The 20369-nt window shown below is 34.6% G+C and overlaps 1 protein-coding gene across 3 annotated transcripts in view; it reads left to right on the top strand.

The window, feature by feature from the left end:
* The window catches only part of GRID2 (glutamate ionotropic receptor delta type subunit 2), a 1327069-nt gene that overhangs the window by 1038748 nt on the left and 267952 nt on the right, over nt 1-20369 (top strand). For all 3 annotated transcript variants that reach the window (XM_019741137.2, XM_074323476.1, XM_019741134.2), the window contains exon 12: nt 8009-8147. In XM_019741137.2, the coding sequence (XP_019596696.2) occupies nt 8009-8147 (139 nt within the window). The remainder of the gene's footprint in view (nt 1-8008; nt 8148-20369) is intronic.

The raw sequence follows: 20369 nt of genomic DNA, 5'->3' as shown, positions 1-20369 counted from the left end.
AGTAGTTATTGAAAAGACCTCTCTTTCTGTACAGGACCGCAGTGCCCCCTGGACATAAATCAAGTGTTTATGTAACACAGGGATAATTTTCATTGACTTGGTCTATATTTGTACAAATACCGCACTGTTTAAATAACTATGTAAAGCTATAGTCAGCTAGAACCAGTCTTTTTCTTCATCTTGTACATTGTCTTGGCTATTTTTGTCCTTTTTCAATTTCATATAAATTTTATATTTGGCTTTTCTCTGTTTTTCTGCATCTCTCTCCCTCTCCCTCCCCTTCCATCTCTCTTTCTCTTTCTCTGTCTTCCTCCCAGCCTCCCTCCCTTCTCCCCTTCATGCAAAGAACCTGGGGTTTTGATTGCCAATGCACCGAATCTGTAGCTCAAGTTCAGAAGAATTTATATCTTTATAATATTGAGTCTTTCAATCAATAAACATTATACATCCATTCATTTATTTAATCTTCTTTTATTTCACTCAAATAAGTTTTATAGATTTTTATGTAGAGGTCTTTCACATCTTTATTTCTAGGTATTTGATATGTTTAATGCTGTTGATAATTATAATATTATATATATATATTAATTAGATGTTTTAAGAGTTTGATGCTGGTACATACATATCTAATTCTTTTTTGAACATTGACTCTGTACCATAGTAAAGTAATAACTAAGTTACTAATGTTAGTAATTTATCCTATATTCTGTTGGATTTTTCTATATACATATTCATATTATTGCCAATTCATAAATTTATTTCATTCTTTCCAATTCTTAAGTATTTTTAAATCATGTTTTGTCTCATTGTAGTACCTTCAATTAAATATTGAATAGAAATAGTACCAACTTGTAGCCTTTACGACAGTCTTTAAAAATACTTATTTTATTAATAAATATGATGTTTATTATAGGTGTTCTAAAAATACTCTGTGAGACTAAGAAAAGTTCTTTTATTTCTAATTTATTGCATTGTTGCTAGGTTTCTTTAAGACTGGATGTTGAATTTTATCTGTGCCTTTTCTGCATCTACCAAGATGATTATAGGATTTTATTCCTTTGTAGAGTTAATGTGGTGAATTCCAATGATTCGGTTTTGAATATCAAACCAACCCTTGCTTTCATATAATAAATCCAACATGCTGATTGACTGATTGGCTGATTGATGGCAATTTTCACTCTGCTAACTTCTTTAGGTCTTTTGTATCTAGAATCATGTGGAAGATTGGCTTGTATTTTTCTTTCTGGAATGACCTTGTCAGGTTTCATTATCAAGTTTTTGCCTTCTCTATAAAATATATGGGACAGTGTCTTGCTTTTTCTAATATCAGTAAGAGTTGTGTAAAGTTGGAGTTAATCATTGCTAAACCATTTGGTATAGTTTTCGAGGAAGGCCACTGGTCTTGAATTTATTAGGTGGTCAGTTTTAAGTTTGGGTTCAAAGTCTTTAATAGTTATGAGATCATTTAAATTTTCTATTTCTTTTGGTGGCAATCTTTTTTTAGAAATTTGGCTATATCATCTCAATTTTAAAATTAATTGGAGTAAAATTGCACATAAGAACTTGCACTTAGTATCCTTCTAATGTCTGTAACATCTGTGTCAATGTACCTTTTTGCTCCTATTATTGTGTTGTTTTTTTTGTGCCTATACTTATTTTCATGATCAGTTTCAATAACTTTTCATAGGTCTTTGCAAATGACCAAACTTTTGTTGACTCAATCTTCATTGTTGTATTTTTGTCTATTATTAATTTTTGCTCTTATATTTATTTTTCTTCCTTCTATGTTCTTTATAGCGAACTTGATTTTTTTAACTTCTTGAAATTAATGAGCTCATTGCTTTTCAGCTTTCTTATACATTATAGGCTATGAATTTCCCTCTAAAGACAAATTTAGCTGCATCCCATAAGTTATCAAAATTTGTGGAGTTTTAGTATGGAGAATTTTTATTATCATCAAGTTCAAAATATATATATTTTTTTCCTTGTGATTTGTTTTAATTGTTATTTTTCAGTTACAGTTGACATACAATATTATATTAGTTTCAGGTGTATAACACACTGATTAAATATTTATGTAACTTACAAAGTGATCATCACGAAAAATCCAGTACCCATGTGACACCATACATAGTTATTACAATACTGTGACTATATTTCCCATGTTATACTCTACATCCCCATAACTCTTTTACAGCTATCAATTTGTACCTCTTAATCCCCTTTCCTGTTTGCCCAGTCCCCAACCTCCCAATTTAAAACCATCAAAATGCTCTACATATCTATTAGCTTATTTCTGTTGGTTTGTTCATTTATTCTGTTCTCTAGATTCCACATATAATTGAAATCATATAGCATTTTTCTTTCTCTGTCTGACTGACTCCACTCAGCAAAAGACCCTCTAGGTTCATCCTTATTGTTGCAGATGACAAGATTTCATTCATTTTTCTCACTGAGTAATATCCATTGACTATATGTACCACCTCTTCTTTATCCATTTATCCATTGATGGACACTTGGGTTACCTCCATATCTTGGCTATTGTAAACAATACTGCAATGAACATACAGACGAACATGTCTCTTTGAAGTAATGTTTTGGATTTCTTCAGATAAATACCCACAAGTAGTATGAATGAATCCTTCTTTGTCTCTTGTTATAGCCTTTGTTTTAATGTCTATTTTGTCTGGCATAAGTATTGCTGCCTCATTTTTTTTTCTTGTCATTTCCATTTTCATCTTTTTTCATCCCTTTACTTTCAGTCTGTGTATCTTTTGATCTGAAGTGTGTCACTTATAGGCAGCATATGTAAGGTCTTATTTTCTTCTTCAATCAGCCACCCTATTTTTTTATTGGAGCATTTTAATCAATTTACATTTAAATTGTTGGTAGATATGTAGTTATTACCATTTTATTTTTCATACATATTTTCTTTTTCTTTTTTTCCCCTTCTTCTTAAAGAAGTTTCTTTAACATTTCTTGTAGTACTGGTTTGGTGGTGATGATCTGATTTAGCTTTTTCTTGTCTGGGAAGCTCTTTAACTATCCTTCCATTCTAAGTGATAGCTTTGCTGGGTGGAGTAATCTTGATTGTAGTTCCTTGCTTTTCATCAATTTGAATATTTTTTTTGCCATTCCCTTCTGACCTGCAAAGTTTCTGTTGAGAAGTCAACTGATAGCCTTATGGGAGGTCCCTTGTAAATTAACTGCTTTTCTTTTGCTGCTTATAAGATTTTCTCTTTGTGTTTAACCTTTGGCGTTTTAATTATGATGTATCTTGGTGTATGTCTCTTTGGGGCCATCTTGTTTGGGACTCTGTGCTTCTTGGGCTTATGTGTTTCTTTCCTTCATCAGGGCATTACCTCTTCAAGTAGATTTTCAATTCCTTGCTCTCTCTCTTTTTCTTCTGTTACACACATGATGCAGATGTTGGTATGCTTGATGTTGTCCCAGAGATCCTTTAAACTATCGTCATTTTTTTGGATACTTTTTTCTTTTTGCTGTTTTAATTGGATGTGTTCTGTTACCTTATCTTGTAAATCACTGATTTGATCCTCTGCTTCATCTGATCTACTGTTGATTCCCTCTAATGTATTATTCATTTCAGTTATTGTATTCTTTATTTCTGACTGGCTCTTTTTTATGTTTTCTATCCTTATTTTTATGTTTCCTATCTCTTTGTTGAAGTTCTCCCTGAGATCCTTGAGAATCCTTATAACTGGTGTTTGGAACTCTGGATCTGGTTGATTGCTTATGTCCATTTTGTATAGTTCTTTTTCTGGAGCTTTGTTTTTCTCTTCCTTTGGGATATGTTTCTTTGTCTCCCCAAGTAGGCTACCTTGATGTGTTTGTTTCTATGTATTAGGTAGAGCTGCTATGTCTCCTGGTCTTACTGGAGTAGCCTTAGGTAGTCAGTGTCCTGTTGGGCTCAGTGGCACAGTCTACCTAGTCACTTGAGTCAGTGCTGCATATATGTCCCTTGTGTGTGTTGTGTGTGCTCTCCTGTTGTAGTTGAGCCTTGATTGCTTGTAGCATGTCAGTGGGAATGATTAACCCTTGGACTGATTGGTTGTGAGGACTGGCCCTGACTACAGCGGAGGAGTTGCTATGCAGGGGTTGAACCTGGGGAGTAGGATTTGCTATAGCAGGACTCTGGTACCTTCCCCGTCTGCCCTTTGGGTGTGTCTTTTGTGGAGGTGGTTGGGTGGTGCTCTCGATGTGGTCCAAGCTTATTGGACCACACCCAGTACCACAGGTGTGTTGGTACTGGGTCCTCTTGGGAGGAACTCTATTGTAGGCCAAGGTCACTGCTGTGTATTCCCTCTCTGATGACACTTGGTATGAGCTACAAAGTGATCTGCAGATAGTTGCCACTTGTGCTGGGATTGGAGGTGCCTGGGAAAGGCTCAGCTGTGAACTGAGGACGGCTGCCACTAGTCCGGACTTAGGGCTGCTCAGCAAGAGCTATGGGGCACACCAAGGCCAGGTGCTGCTTGTTTGGGATTTGTGAACCTTTGAGAGATTTTAGGAAAGTCTTCAGCATGAGGCAAGACAGGCCGTTTGTATAGAAAAGACACTGGAAGTAGCCTGGGTAGCCCAGCAAATTGCATGGGCAGGGTTTTAGGGAATCACTAGGGCAGGGTGAATGGTATTTGCCAGGTTGAAGGAGACTCAGATATGGCAGCTACCTGTGTCTGCACACTGGGTGAGAGGAGGGCTCAACAAAGGAACAATGGTTTCTGTCAGCTCCTTCATCCAGGAGAAAGCTATCTCTCCAGCCCTGCCCTGATGTCAGCCAATTCAGTTTCTCCCTGTATGTCCCTGTCACCATTTGAGCTGATGCCCAGCACTAGAGCTCAGAGTGAGTGAGCCCGTCAGTGAGTAAGTCTATGTGCAGGCCCTCTAAGAGGAATGCCTGGGACTCCAGCCACCCTCTGTCTCACTCAGTCACAATCTCTGTTGGTTTTCACAGCCAGAGGTTATGAGGACTTTTCTTCCCGGTACTGGAACCCTGGACTCAGTAGTCTGGTGTGAGGCTGGGACCCCTTGGTCTTCAGGCAGGACTTCCACAGCCAAAGCATCCCTCTCGATTTTTAATTGGCACATATGAGTGTGTGATCAGCCCTTTCCATGCCTCCAACCCTCCTACCAGTCTTGATGTGACTTCTTCTGTATTTCCTTAGTTTTAGGATTTCTCTTTTCAGTCACACTGCACATGATTCTCAATGATGGTTGTTCTGTAGTTTAGCCGTAATTTTATGTGGTCATAAAGCAAGCACAGGATTTACCTACTTCGCCCTCTTACCAGAACTCCCAACTCCATTCTTTTTATTTTTCTTTGGCCCATGGCTTAATAGACTTGCAATTATTGATTTCTGAGTATATGAGGAGTTTCTCAGTCTCATCCCCCTTTTGTAACCTCTGGGCCCAAGTTTGTATAGCCACTGAATCTTTGAAGGCATTCAAAAGCATTGCTCGGCGTGTCAGTCTTTTGACTTTTTCATATTAAATTGGTATTTATCCCTCAGGGAAAAGTAGTCCTAAATATCAAATTATGATTCTGGATTATTTTCTCCAAGATCTTGGTCTTTAATCTTTTACTGCTTCTTTAGCTCTTGAATGCATTAGATGTTCAATTTGTATAGATACTGTCAGGAGGATTGTTTTGAATTACCAGAAATGGAAGTCAAGACTCCCATTACTCAACATTTGATTTCTAAGTGCAGATAGCAAATAAAATGTCATTTAATTTGGAATTTTATTTGGATTCTGTAGGAATATTTGAATATACAAGTTGCAGATTTTATGACATAGGTGAAGAAAGCTCGACACTTATTCTTTCATATGGATGATAACAACTCCAGTAAAGGTTAAAGAATTTATGGAAACAATTCTTCAATTAGCTTTTTCAGTCATGAATTTCTTGTTACATTTTTGTTACACTTATTAACATCTTACAGTCTTTAGATATCAACTTGTTCATATTTTATTATTATTTTTTTCAATTAGTCATTTGTCCAGGAAGTCGTCATGTAGATTTAAAAATTAATATTTTATTTTGCTTTTATCTTTTAAAAGCTTAGTGAATATTTTCTTTGCTTTGAAGACCAGAGTGTCTGAAATGCATTATAACTGCTTTTGAAAAATGTGTTCCAAATGTAAGAGGTTAGCCTGTTTCGAGTCTATTACATCAGGAAATAGTTCAGGGTGTAACCAAAGGGTATGTTTGCACTACACTGAAAATTTCAATATTATATTATACTTTAAGAACTAATGGTTGGCATTAAAACCTGCCTGACATTATAATTAATTGAATGCTGTTAAGTCATGTACACATTGATGGACCTAAGTAAATCTAGTATTATATATCTTTGATTTAGTTCTACTACTGGCACAAGCCTAATTACTTTTAGAAGGACTATTAATTTCATATAAAAATATGCATTCATCAAGTATTTACCCACTTACATTGGGATAGAAACTGTTCCTATATCAGAAACTATATTCTAAGGGAGAAAAATAAACAAAAATATATAAAATATGGAAAATCATGATTAAAAAGATGAGAGGATTGGAAGTATGGGAATATGGAGTGTTGTTTTAGATAGGATGTTGACAAAGTGTTTGTAAAGAAGTATCATCTGAGCAGAAACTTGAATAAAGTGAAGGGAAAAGTTATTTCTAAATTAAAGAGAGGAGAATTCCAGGCCTAAAAAATTGTAAGTACCAAAGCCCTAGGACAGAAATAAGCATAAAATAAATTGTAAGTAGGCCATTGAGAGACTGGAAAGTGATAATGTCAGGAAGTTGACCTGAGATTAGTTCAAGTAGAACCTCGTAGGCCTTGGTAAAAATTTTGTATTTTTTTTCCCCCAAGAGTAATGAGTATCCACTAGAAGTTTTGATCAGGGAAATATTGTGATCTCGTTTTCATTTTTAAAACACACCATGGTGATAGAATTAGGAGTAACACTGTCCAGGATGTAAACAGGTAAACCATGTAAGTGGTTTAGCAGTAGAGTCAAAGATGTGACAGCACTAGAATTGGTGAGATGAGGTAGAATTTGGTGTGTAGTTTGAAGGTAAAGGTGACAGGACTTGCTACTGGATGGGATGTTGGAAAATTCCAAAGTATTTGGTCTGAGAAATAAAGTGAAGAGTTCCCTGAAATAGCGTGGACGGAGGTGTTAATTTAGGAGTAAATATAAAATGTTTTGTTTTAAATAGGGTAAGTGTGAGATGCCCATTAGATTCCAAATGGAAATTATGTAAGCATTTATCTGTAGCTTTCTACAAATATAAATATAAACCTGAAAGTTAGCAAAGTATGCTGTAGATGATATTCAGAGTCACAAGCCTTGAGATTAGTTGGGGTGGGAATGTGGACAGAGAACAGAAGCAATCTAGAGATTAAGTCCAAGTGCACTCCAACATTTAGAAGATGGAGAGGAAGATTCTACAGTAAGATTGCAAATAATGGCTAAGAATTAGGAGTAAAACAAAGCATGCAATGATGCTGAAGCCAATGGAAATATGTACAACCCCACGATCATTAATAACCTATGATTCTAGGTAACTTAACCAAAAATAATCTTCAATATAACTTATTGAACTAGAAATCTGGAAAGTTATATTAAATATAAGCCTAATATTGTACTAATAACACCTAACTAGTAAATAATTAAGCCCTTGGAAACAAAGTATATATCTGTGAGTATAATAAAAGGGTAATTAATTCTATGGTTGAATAAAAAAGTGGAAAAATATCATTTAAACATATTACACTAACTGTTTCTCATGACTCCTTTTGACTGGGTTTCACATAGTCTCATAAAAGGGAATTAAATATAAAGTAATGAATATAAGCAAAATACAAGGATCTATGCTGATATTATATGCAAAGATTTCTCACTCCTTAAAAGTTAACTTGGTATTGAATGTGTATGACCTCAGAATGCTCAGTCAATACTTGTTGATGTTCTTTTATTCTCTTTGCTTCTTTCCACAGGTGGGGAGGTCCCATACACAACTCTGGCTACCCGAATGATGATGGGAGCTTGGTGGCTATTTGCTTTGATTGTCATCTCGTCTTATACAGCAAACCTTGCTGCTTTCCTCACTATCACCCGCATTGAAAGCTCCATCCAGTAAGTAGATGAGATTCCAGTAGCCACAAAGTGCGAGAAATGACAGGCGTGGCAAAAGCTACTTAAATAACTATATGATTTCTGATAATAAATTTATAACTGCCTTTTGAGTAAAGGCTTAATTTTGGGATATGCAGATGTCACAGGATAGTCCAACTCCTGAACATACAGTATTGGTAGAGCACTTTTTTATAAAATAAAATTCTGGGGATAATTTGAACATTACTTCCTACATTTTCCTGGAAGGATAACACATATTTGGAATTTTAATCACCACAGTGTATGGGCAATATTTTGAAAAGGAGCTATACTAACATATATGTGTGTGTGTGTGTATATATATATATATTTCAAGTTTGACACTCTCAGTCTTTTCCTTGAGTCTGTCCCATTATGCACTGAGTAAATAGATAGACATCAATGACTGATTGATAGATAGATGATAGGTAAGGAGAGAAAGAAGAAGGGAGGAATGGAGAGAAAGGGAGGAGAGAGAGAGAGAGAGAGAGAGAGAGAGAGAGAGAGAGAGACTAGCTATCAGGAGATAAACCAGGTTCTGTCTCTTTAATACATTATAGCTAATGTAGTTATTATAGCTGCTGTTTGTCCAGATGCAATGGTGGTCAATTTTCATTAACTGTGGTGCACTTGCTCAAATCTTAAAAGTTACCTAAGTCAATGATTCAATTCACAACACCATTCTCACGAGTTCTGAGAGCAAAAAGCCAGATTTACCAAGACCAGTTTGCTTTTATGGTGTCGTGCCATAATCAGCACCACAACACAACTTCTGCCTTATTAGAACATAATGTTCTATATATTGGTTTAACAAAAATTTCCCTGAAAATATTTTATTCATCCAAATACAGGGTAGTTTGAATTTTCCTAAAGTTGAGGAACATTTATTTTTCAAGAAAACCGACAGTTCAAAATTACAATAATTAGATTTGTCAATGACTTCATTGGGGATTTAACTCATTCTTAAAAGAGAATGTAAGATTTTTTTCTTGCCTTTAAAAATATTTAATGAAGTCTATTAGTAGCCACACTATTATAACATAATCCTAAAAATAAAATAAAAAAGTATTGTTCTGTAAAGAAGTAGGGTATTTTTCCCCCAAAATTCAACAGACACTTGATTACTTCATCCATTTATGAAAATGAAGTTTCCAACTTCTGTCATCAAATTATGCTCCTTGAGTTGTTTCCCCAAGTATATCTTTGGTGCAGAATCTTCAGACCCTCTCAGGTTATTACCCTTATAGCCAGTTCTATGTATGGCATAAGTTATAAATGGTACAGAGTAAAGCTCATGGAAAGCTTGAACTGATGCCCCCCATCAGAATCATATTTTAAGCAATAATGAAAATGATTACAACCACCCAACCAGGAAATCAATGAAATTAGTAAATTTATGAAAATAATAATTAATATTTATTAAGCACTCACAAGATGCCAAACTTTGTGCTAAATGTTTGAGATGCATTGGCTCATTTAATATTTACAACCATCTTCTGAAATATATACTGTTAACAGCCCATTTTACAACTGAAGTTGAAAAGATAAGTAACTTGCCCCAAATCAGTAGTTAATGTGATTAACTAAAGACCAGACTTTAAATCTTTTCGATTCTTAAATCTTTGTTCTAACTGTACCATACCAGTTCCCATTCCACACCCTTGTCCTTTTGTATGGCCCATGTTTTTAGAGATTATGAAAGACATGTCATAGCCTTACTCTTCGCTAAGTATAAGAATGTAAAGGATGGCATTCTTTAAATCCTCAAGTAGTCTGAAGAAACAAAGCATCAAAAGTACAGAGATTTTTGTGTTGGGCCAATTCTGTAGAACATAAGCAGATTATATGTATAATTGATATCTGCCATTCAGGGTAAAACTGCTTGGAAGGTCCAATCAATAGACATCACATTAAGAAAGATAGCTTTAAAAATTAAAAGGGAATATTTTATCTGACCAATATACTTCTTGTCAATTATGTTTAACTTGTCACATTTTGAGTGTACGCAAAGCTAAAAGGCTGTGTAGCTCAACTCTGACTTTGAAGCATTTTTAATAAATAAATGAAGAGAATTTTAAATAAAATAACTGATTTTATACAGTAAATGATAAAAATCATAACAATCAACAAAACTTATGTCTAATAGTCACTGAGAATTTAATATGATTTATTAAATATATTACACATTTTATCTCATTGATTCCTCAAAATAACCATAATATAATAATACAGATACTATTTTGTAGCTAAAGGAACAAAAATATAGAAGTTAAATGCTCAAGATTACACAGTCAGCCATATCAGAACTGGAAATCTAACCCATAGCAATCTGATACTAATCTATAACCTTATCTACTGAAGTTTTTTCTTATCTAGTAGTTGTTCTTACAATTTGTCTGCTTGAGCCACTGTTTCCCTGAGGTTACAGAACTTATGACATGTATGTATGAGTTATTTAGTCATTACTAACTCTGCCAGCATTAGTTTGTTATCTACCTAGACGTTAATGCAATGGCTGTAGGAGCAAGAGCCTCTATCAAATTTTTACACCAGTAAGGTTTCTATAAAAATAAAATGTAATGAAAAAAATAACTTTCATGTTTTCCTCAACTATAGTTTCATAGTCCAAAATAACTGAACATTCTATTTTTTTAAGAACTTATTTCTTCCTAATGCCAACTCACATTAAAAGTCAACAGTGGGTGTAATAAATCTCCCCTTCCTTCTAATCTTATACTAATTTTGAAAGGGAAAAATTAGAGCCAAATAAGTTTTAAAAAACCTGATTCTCTTCACAAACTTAAAGATGTCTTCTAATTTCATGCCTCAGCTGTGTTGGTAAACATAATTGCTTTCAATATTTCTTGGAAACATTCAAAATTCCATTTAAACAAATGTCAAACTTTCTTGGGAAATTCTATGTCTGATCTTTTCTTAGAAAATATAAAAACCTTTTTTTTTTTTTTATAATACCATCCAATGTTGTGTTTCTTAATTATTTGTATTCTTAAGATTTGCTCATCATTAAATGAAGCAATGCTCATCAGTGAACTTTTTTCCAGCCAATTTTGTTCTGCCATTACCACACATGTATCAATCACATCTTCATCCCGAATATTCAAAGTTGCTTCTCCAGACCAAAAGAGACAGAGGTGGTTAGAGGGATGTCAGGGAGAGAGGGCGGAAAGCAGCTACTTTTGAACAAATTGTTGACAGAAACTCTTCTAGTTTGGTAGGATAAATTTAATAGATTTATTCTTGGGAAGCTAAATACATTTTATAAAATCTACCCCTTTTTGAAAATTAGATAGTTATTCTCATCTAAACTTTTAGTTGAACTTGTCGTTAATAAACATTTTGAAAGTGAATTTTTCCTAGTAAAGATAACTCATAAGTTTTCTTTCATACCCCTTCAATGATGAGGGAAACTCAACATGACTATGACAGATTGTGACAGTTGGGAATGAGTAGTGTTGACATATACAGTCCAGCTTCTAAAGGGAAAAATACACAATTTCTACGAGACCTTAGTGACATTTAGGCTTTTTCGTTGTCATTGAACAGTTGCAACACGTAGCTAAATTGTTTTCAAATACCTAGAAATGTACTTTTTTTCTGTTGGTAACCAGGCTAAATATGTGGCGATGGTGAAATGGAGCATGTGAAGCTTTGAAACTATTTTCAGAGTAAACACTGGGTAATAACATTATCCACATTAGCTCCATTAGTCTTTGTTGTGATGCAGTTTTCAAAAACCTACTTATTTCACATATAAAGTTGAAAATAGCTACAGGGGAAATTATAGTTATACAGTTATAGTCATTAATAACTTTAGTCAGATTGGTCCTTGGTGATAAAACTTGAGGTCTTTCATTTCCTAAGGCTATAAAGTAAGCTTGAGTCTATTCAAAGGGATCCCAACATCCCATCATACTTTTAAGTTTAATGAATATTCATTCTCCCTAATGGTTGAGGTTTGGCTAAACAAAATATTGAGTTAATGCAACCACCGAATCAAACTAATTTGGGATAAATTTATTTCCAAGAATATGCAAAAAGATTCATAAATATTCTGTCCAATGGAGGAGACCACTTTTCCCCAGCATACCAATAACAGGATTTTTATATCCACATTTGTCTACATTTGGAAAAGTAAAAATATTATTGAACAATTGTTTTTCTCAGTGCAACACAGTGAGTATGAGCTAGGCTGGGCTTAGAAATCTATATGTCTGCTCCCAGTCTGAGGACAGAGAAAATGGTTGCAACTGGCAGGTACTCTTTAATGAAACGATTTATACCTTTCCTTTGCCCTCATGCAACTATGTAACTATCTTTAGCAGCTCAGTATTAAAAGAGATCATTACAATTATGCTTTTGGAAATGGAGGTGTTCCGAACTATAAAAACTCCTTAATTAAATATTATATTAGCTTCATTCATTTAGTTCAACTAATTATATATCTATATAGATATTTAAACACTGTGCTAGGCATTTAGTCTATAAATATATTTAGGTATTATCGCTGAGTCACAATCTATTTGGAGAGACAGCAGTGTAGAATTCAGTGACATAGGGGTTATGATAGATTTATTTATAAAGTTTTGTGCGAACACAAGGGAAAGAGTAATTTAACTCAGTAACTTGGAGAAGAGGTGGAGGAGAAAGGAACGAAACTGTCAGGCATCACAGAGGTTCTCTGAGGTATCATCAGAAAGTTTGAAGGATGAATTTCAACAGACTGAAAGGATTGCATACCTGGGAACATTTGTAAAAGCAACTGAGATGTGAAACTCCTAGGAGAGTATCTAGCAAAGGCTGAATGATCAAAATATGTTAATTTCCTTCCTGGATTGGGATGGGTGATATGAGTGTGGTAGAAAATGAAACAGAGAAGGAGGGTGGGACAAAATCCTGAAGGCTTGTTAAGGAATTTGGAATTTTTCCTGGAGATAATGGAGAATCACATCATTTAAAGACAGACATCTTTATCTGTGGAGAGAAGGAGGCGTGGGAAAGAAAAGATGTAAGACTGTATAGAAACTCATTAGAGGTGACTAATGTACATGTTTTAATGGCATTTAACAAATATGTGTCTACTTGATATAAACCTGACCCATGTATCTTCTTGTTTCAAGGGTCATTTACTTAGGAAATTCATAAGGATTAATGGTAATTTAAGAGAAATTTGGCTTGAAAAACTTTATATCTCTAGGCTAACATTTACATTTCAAGTGAATGCAGGAATACAGCCTGAGTTCATTTTTTAAAAAGATACATAAAGAAAGGGTGTGGTTTACTACCTCTTAGCTAAACAGATAGGGAAGAAGAAAGTTACTAATGTGAAGACATTCTATAAATTACTCTGAAAAGCCTACTTTTCAGATGCAATTTTGCAGAAAATTTGCATCTCAAGGTCTGCATTCATGGACTCCCTCCTGCCTGCTAATTATTTTTAGATTTGAGCTATCAAAAAGGAAGTCAGACTTATTTTTATTCAGTTTTAATGCATTTTCTTGTTATTATGAAAATAATACAAGACTATTTTGAGAAAATAGAAAAAATATAGTAAAATTTTGAAGGACAAATCATTAATAATCCGTTATCTGTCATGCAGCAATAAATTCTGTCAATATTTAAGCAAACTTTATGTTAATTGTTTATTTTGAGGTGATTATATATACACAGGAAATTGCAAAGATATAGTACATATACCTTTCACCTGGATTCCCCCAATGCTTACATCTTAAATAATTACAGAACAATATCAAAAACAGGAAATTAACGTGGGTATAATGTGTACATACAGTTCTGTGTCATTTTATCACAAGTGTGGAATGTCTAACCATCACAGCAATACAGATACAGAACTATACCATCATTACAAAAATTCTCATTCTACCCCCTATAATCACGCTAACTCTTTTTTCTCCACAGTCCCACAGTGTTTGGCAACCAGTGATATAGTCTCCATTCCTGTAATTCTTTTCATTTCGAGAGTGTTGTATAAATTGAATCATACAGTATGTAGTCTTTTGAAAGTGGCTTTTCCCCTCAATCAGCATAATCCCCTTGAGATCCATCCAAGTTGCTGTATGCATCAATAGTTCATTGATTTTTATTGCTGAGTAGTAATCCATTAAATGGATTCACCAGTTTGTTTAACAATTTGCCTATTTAATGGCATTTTTGTCATTTCTGGTTTTTAGCTATTACAAATAAAGCTGATAAGAACATTTATGTGCAGGTTTTTGTTTCAATATGTTTTCATTTTTCTGGCATAAATGCCCAGGGGTGCAATTGCTAGGTAGTATGGTAAGTGTATGATTATTTTTAAGTAACTGCCAAAATATTTCCCAGAGTAGCTAAACGATTTTATATTTCCACCAGCAATGTATGGGAATTCCAGTGTCTCTGCATCCTTGGCTGCATTTGGTGTTGTCACTCTTTTTTTTTTCAGCCATTCTGATAGGCACATAGTGATAACTTATTGTGGTCTTAATTTGCATGTCCCTAGTGGCTAGTGTTGTTAAATATCTTTCCATGTGCATTTTTTCATCCTTATATCCAGAAAGGTCGCTTCATGCCTTTTGTCCATTTTCCTTTTTTTAAATTTTTATTGGGGAATATTGGGGAACAGTGTGTTTTTCCAGGACCCATCAGTTCCAAGTTATCCTTCAATTTAGTTGTGGAGAGTGAAGGTCATTGGCCCATGTGGGAATCGAACCAACAACCCTGTTGTTCAGAGCTCATGCTCTAACCAACTGAGCCATCTGATCGCCCCATTTTTGTCCATTTTCTAATTGGATTATTTGGGAATTTATTTTTTTTTACTGTTGAGAGTTCTTTACATATTCTAGATATTGGTCCTTTTTTTTTTAGATATGTGATTTGCAAATATTTTCTCCAAGTTCGTTGCTTGTCTTTTCATCCTCTTTACAGGGTCACATAATAGAACAAATGTTTTGAATTTTAATGAAGCACAACTTATTTAAAAAATATATATATATGGATTGTACTTTTGGTGTCATGTCTAAGTCCTAGGTCCCCAAAAATTTCAACTGTTTTCTTCTAAAAGTTTTCTTGTTTTACATTTTTCATTTAAATCTGTAATCCATTTTGAGTTTTGTATTAGGTATAATGTTTGGATTGAGATTCATTTATTTACATATTTTTTGCCTGTAGATATTCAAATGGTCCAGCAGCATTTGCTGAAAATAATTATATTTCCTTCAGTGAATAGGTTGTACACCTTTGTAATGAAAAATCAGTTGGCCATACTGTGTGAGTCTATGTCTGGGTTCCCTATCTTTTTCCATTGTTCTACTCCTATGTATCCATCTCTCTTCCAGTAAAACAAAGTTTTGATTACTGAAGCTTGAAATCAAGTAGAGGAATTCCTCCCACTTTTTTCCCCCAGAATTATTTTAGCTATTTTATGTCCTTTGACTTTCCGTCTAAATTTCAGAATAATTCAATCTATATCTACAAAAAAAGTATTGATAGGATTTTGATAGGAATTGCTTAAATCTGTGTGTCAGTTTGGGGAGAATTCACATCATCTTTACTATGTTGAGTCCTCCAATTTATGAATATGATGTATCTCTCTATTTATTTACATCTTTAATTTATTTCATCAACGTTTTGTAATTTATAGCATATAAGTCTTATACATGTTAGATTTATACCTATGTATTTCTTTTTCTCCTAGTGATTTTAAATGGTACTGGATTCTTAATTTTGGTTTCCATATATTCATTGCTAATATAAAAATACAATTAATTTTATATGCTGATTTTATCTTGTGACCTTGCTGAGTAGTAATCCATGGTATGGATGTACTAGTTGATAGGAGATTTTGTTAGATTATTTGGGATTTTTTATGTAAACCTTCCTGCTATTAACAAACTGAGCAGTTGTGTTTCTTTCTCATGTATAAGCCTTTTCTTTCCTTCTCTTGTCATTTCTTTGCTGTCTGGAACTTACAGTACTGTGTCAATTAAGAGTGGTGAGAGTGGACGTCTCTACTCTGTTCCCCATCTCAGGGAAAGCATTCAATCTTTCACTGTTACGTATAATGTTAGCTGTAGGTTTTTTGTAGATGTTCTCTATTAAGTTGAGGAAATTACTTTCTATTCCTAGTTATCTATGTGTGTTTATCATGAATGGGTGTTGGATTTTGTCAAATGCTTTCTTTCCCCATCAATTGATAGGCACATACGATTTGTCTTCTTTATCCTACTTGGTGAATTACGTTGTTTGATAACAAACTGTTTTTAAAATGAAGTAGAGGCTAACTATATCCCCCTCTCCTATGCCTTCTCTACCTTTTCTTTTTGCTAAATCTTGTTTTTTCACTGATTTTCTTCCTTCTCTTGAAATGAAGCAAAAAAGATCCTGACTTTGCCTGCCTGCTGCTGTACTTATTTCCTTTTCTCTTACCTCAACTATTGCTTCCTTCTATCTATTCTCTTCCCATTCAAGTTTGTCCTCTGAGTGTGGAGTCCAGGCAGTTACTTTCTTCCACCCTTAAAACTGGCTTGGGAACCTCCCTTATTACCTCATCTTATCAAAATAAAGTCCAACTCTATCAGCAGCGTATATTGAACTGTTCAAAGCTAATCAGCCTCATTTTTGTTTACTGCTACCAATTAACCCATTCTCACACTTGTTCCTGCTCCAGTCTAGCCAAACTCTTCGAGGACATTTCATGCCTCGGGAGTTCATATGCTGTTCCCTCTCCCTGCAATGACCCAGAGATGCCCTCTTTTCAAATGGTACCTTTTATTTGCCCGGGCACAATTAATCAGTACACATGTCTCTTCTCTTTGAGAGTATACATTCTTTACAGGCAAGGACTATGTCACATTCATATTTATGCCCCTAATGCCTTGCCAAGTGCCTGGGACATAGCATTAATAATAAGGGCAGCTAACATTTATTGAGTGATAGCCGTGTGATGGATACTTTCCTAATGCAGTGGTAAATCCAGGCAATCTGGCACTAGAAGCCTTTGTCTTAACCAGTGTATCATATCATCTGTAATTAGAATACTAAACTTATATTGAGTAAAATAAATAAGTGAAAGAATGAAACCCATAAGGGTTATTATAAACATTTTGAAAAATTAAAGAGTTTTGCAGAAAATAATTAATGACTGAATTATATTTAGCCAAGTCAATTCCAGATATTTCTAAGTTACATGGTACCCTGGAAACGCACCGGAGAGCATGGATTCAGAAATTAAAATTCCATTCAAATTTTCTGCCACTTATTAGCTGAGTGATTTTGTCATTGTCTATAATCATTTTAAGCCTTATTTTCCCTAAGGGTAAAAAGACAATGGGTTCAACTTCATAGGCTTTTTATAAAAAATAAATGAAAAAGAAGAAGACATAAATAACAGCACAATTCCTGGATACACCCTACCTAAAATTTGCTTTCATTTTTCTACTTGCTCTCCAGGAGCTCATATAGATGCCTTGGACTGTTCTTTCCTCTACCCCCATTTTTGGTGGTGCTAATAATTAATTTTTTAAAACCATTTTGTCCACAATTTCATACACTAAATTCATCTCTTCACCTCGTTCACCTAGACCTGAAAATTGCTGCTGCTACTATTGCTTCTGACACAACTGCCACGGTTCTACTTTCTGGTCTCCCTTACTGGGTGTTGTGTGCTTGCCCTGCCACTTAAACCTCCATGTCCCCAAAAGTGAAAAACTGGCTGCTAGCAAGCCTTAGCTGAATATAATTATAATTAACTATCAGTATGGTCAAGCTTCTACTGATAGTTACTGGCACTAAACCTGGGTCAGGATATCTGTTTGTCAGGCAAGTTTTCTCTTTTAACTCATCTTTAACTACCCTCTCACAACACAGCTTACTTACCACATCCTCTATGTAGTTTTCCTCTTGGTGTTCATAACTAGAATTAGTGTGTCCCTTTTTTTTAATCACTTTCATCCACCTCACTTGCATCCTGAACTACATCTAGTCTTGTATTGAAGTATCATTCTACTTGTTTTACCTTTTCAATCAAAATGTATATTCTTGAGGGTGGTTTTTTATCACCTTTTTATCGATACAGTGGCTTATATACCATGTTTCCCTGAAAATAAACCTAGCCGGACAATCAGCTCTAATGCATCTTTTGGAGCAAAAAATAATGTAAGACCCAGTCTTATTTTAATATGATATAAGACCAGGTTTTAATATAATGTAATATAATATAGTATAATAATATAATATAATATAATATAATATAATATAATATAATATAATATAATATAATACTGAGTCTTATATTAATTTTTGCTCCAAAAGACGGATTAGAGCTGATTGCACGGCTAGATCTTATTTTCGGGGAAACAGGGTAGTACGTTATTGAGTAAATGGTTGGTTGTAGGTAAATATTCAGTAAGTGAATGAGACAGAAAGGGATTTCTTAGAAGCTGGTCTGAGACTTTGGAAGTCTATGACTTATTTGTATATCTCATAAAGAACCAGAAAGATGCATGAAAGGCATTTCTTCATCCTACTATTCCACGCTAAGAAAAGAAGCCCACAATGGCATGCTCTCTAGGTTTCCTTAGTGTCTCACCCACTCTCTTCTCTCTTCCAGTAGGAAGCTATTTCAAAGCTCTCAGCAGGGAATTGCACACTTTATTAGGAGCAGCCAAAATCAAGGTGACTGAAGTGAGCTGGGACTGATTCATACTGCTTTTATGTTTCAGTTTAGTACAGAATTGTACAGCCTTAGCTCTAGAGTACACAGACACTACAGACAGAGGAAAGCATCCATCTCCTTATTCTATATTGTTCAGTGTTAGAATGGCCTTCTCATCAAAGCACTTAAATACTATACTGATGGATGTTTTATAAATATGTAGATGTTTTATAAACATTTAGATTTTACAGACAAGCTTTTATCTTTCATTTTGAAAAATGCAAAATAAAAACTCTCAGAAGTATATTGGTTTTCAAAGCCACGCTCTAGTGAGCATTTAATTAAATATTGCCTCTTACTTTATTTGTGACTCCCAGGAACAGGGTTATATTAGCATTGCCAGACTTTATTTACACTAAGCTCTTCAAGATGAAAACTTTGCCAAACTAATAAACTCTCACAAGCCCTAAGATGATGCCCAACTTCCATACAAACCAAGCCATCTAAACAACTCAAACGTCCTTTCTTTCTCTCTCCCCAACCTTAGTCTCTAGTTATGTTCAATGGTCCTTCAACTATAAAATTCTGTATCAACTACACAAACGAAATGTTTTGTTAAACAAGGTCTGGGAAAACTGATTTGAAAAATCACATAGGTGCCCTAATAAAAGAAATCCTAGTTTAAAAGGCAAACCTGAAAGGAAACTCTTGTATTGCCATATTTGCTTGTCTTTTTTCTCTTTCAGTTTTTCTAATCCCATCTTTTTTCCTGTCCTCTTCATCATACCAGCAATCTTGGTGTGCTGACCTCCACCATCCCCTAAGTATCTGTCTGACCCCATTAATTTTCTGATCCGCTTAGTCCCTCCACAAGCTCTTGTCAACCTAACATAATCTATTCAGTTTTAATGGCTTTCTCCTCCACACACACACACACACACACACACACACACACACACACACACACCTACTACAGCCCCTATTTCTCAAACCCTAATCTTTCAACCTAAAGACAAAGTTGAAATTACCAGATGCCCCAGATCACAAAACATCACGGGGAATGTAAAAAACAAGATCTGCAGCCAGCTGGCTGGGCTGCTTTTTCTGATAAAGATTGTCATTTTCTGAGAGGGATGCTGCAGAACTCTCAAGATGTACTGCTGAATGAAGGGCAGGGTGCACATTTGCAAAACAGTTTGGGCATTTATAATCTGAGTGGCTCTTAAGAAGACCTGACTCTGAGCGTCAAGATATGCATTCTATACCTTCTTTTAGTTGAAAATCCTCAGAAAGGCTATACCACCTATTTGGGAAGAGAGGATAATTTGTCCAAATGGCTCTAAAAAAAAATTTTTTTTTTTGAGAAATCTATAGACCTACTGCACTGGAAAGAAGGAAAACATCTTTATGTTTGGGACTTGAAATTATAAATAGGAACTTGGTCCCCTGCTCTGTGTTATGAAGAGCCAGGATTTTTATTTTCGGTTAGATTCATTCGAAACCTCACTGAAACAAAGACTTTTTACCTTACTTTG

The sequence above is a fragment of the Rhinolophus sinicus genome, linkage group LG02 (assembly GCF_036562045.2).
Source record: "Rhinolophus sinicus isolate RSC01 linkage group LG02, ASM3656204v1, whole genome shotgun sequence".
In the NCBI taxonomy this organism is placed as follows: domain Eukaryota; kingdom Metazoa; phylum Chordata; class Mammalia; order Chiroptera; family Rhinolophidae; genus Rhinolophus; species Rhinolophus sinicus.
Note: the sequence above shows the minus strand (reverse complement) of the source record. Positions and strands in the feature narration are given on the sequence as shown.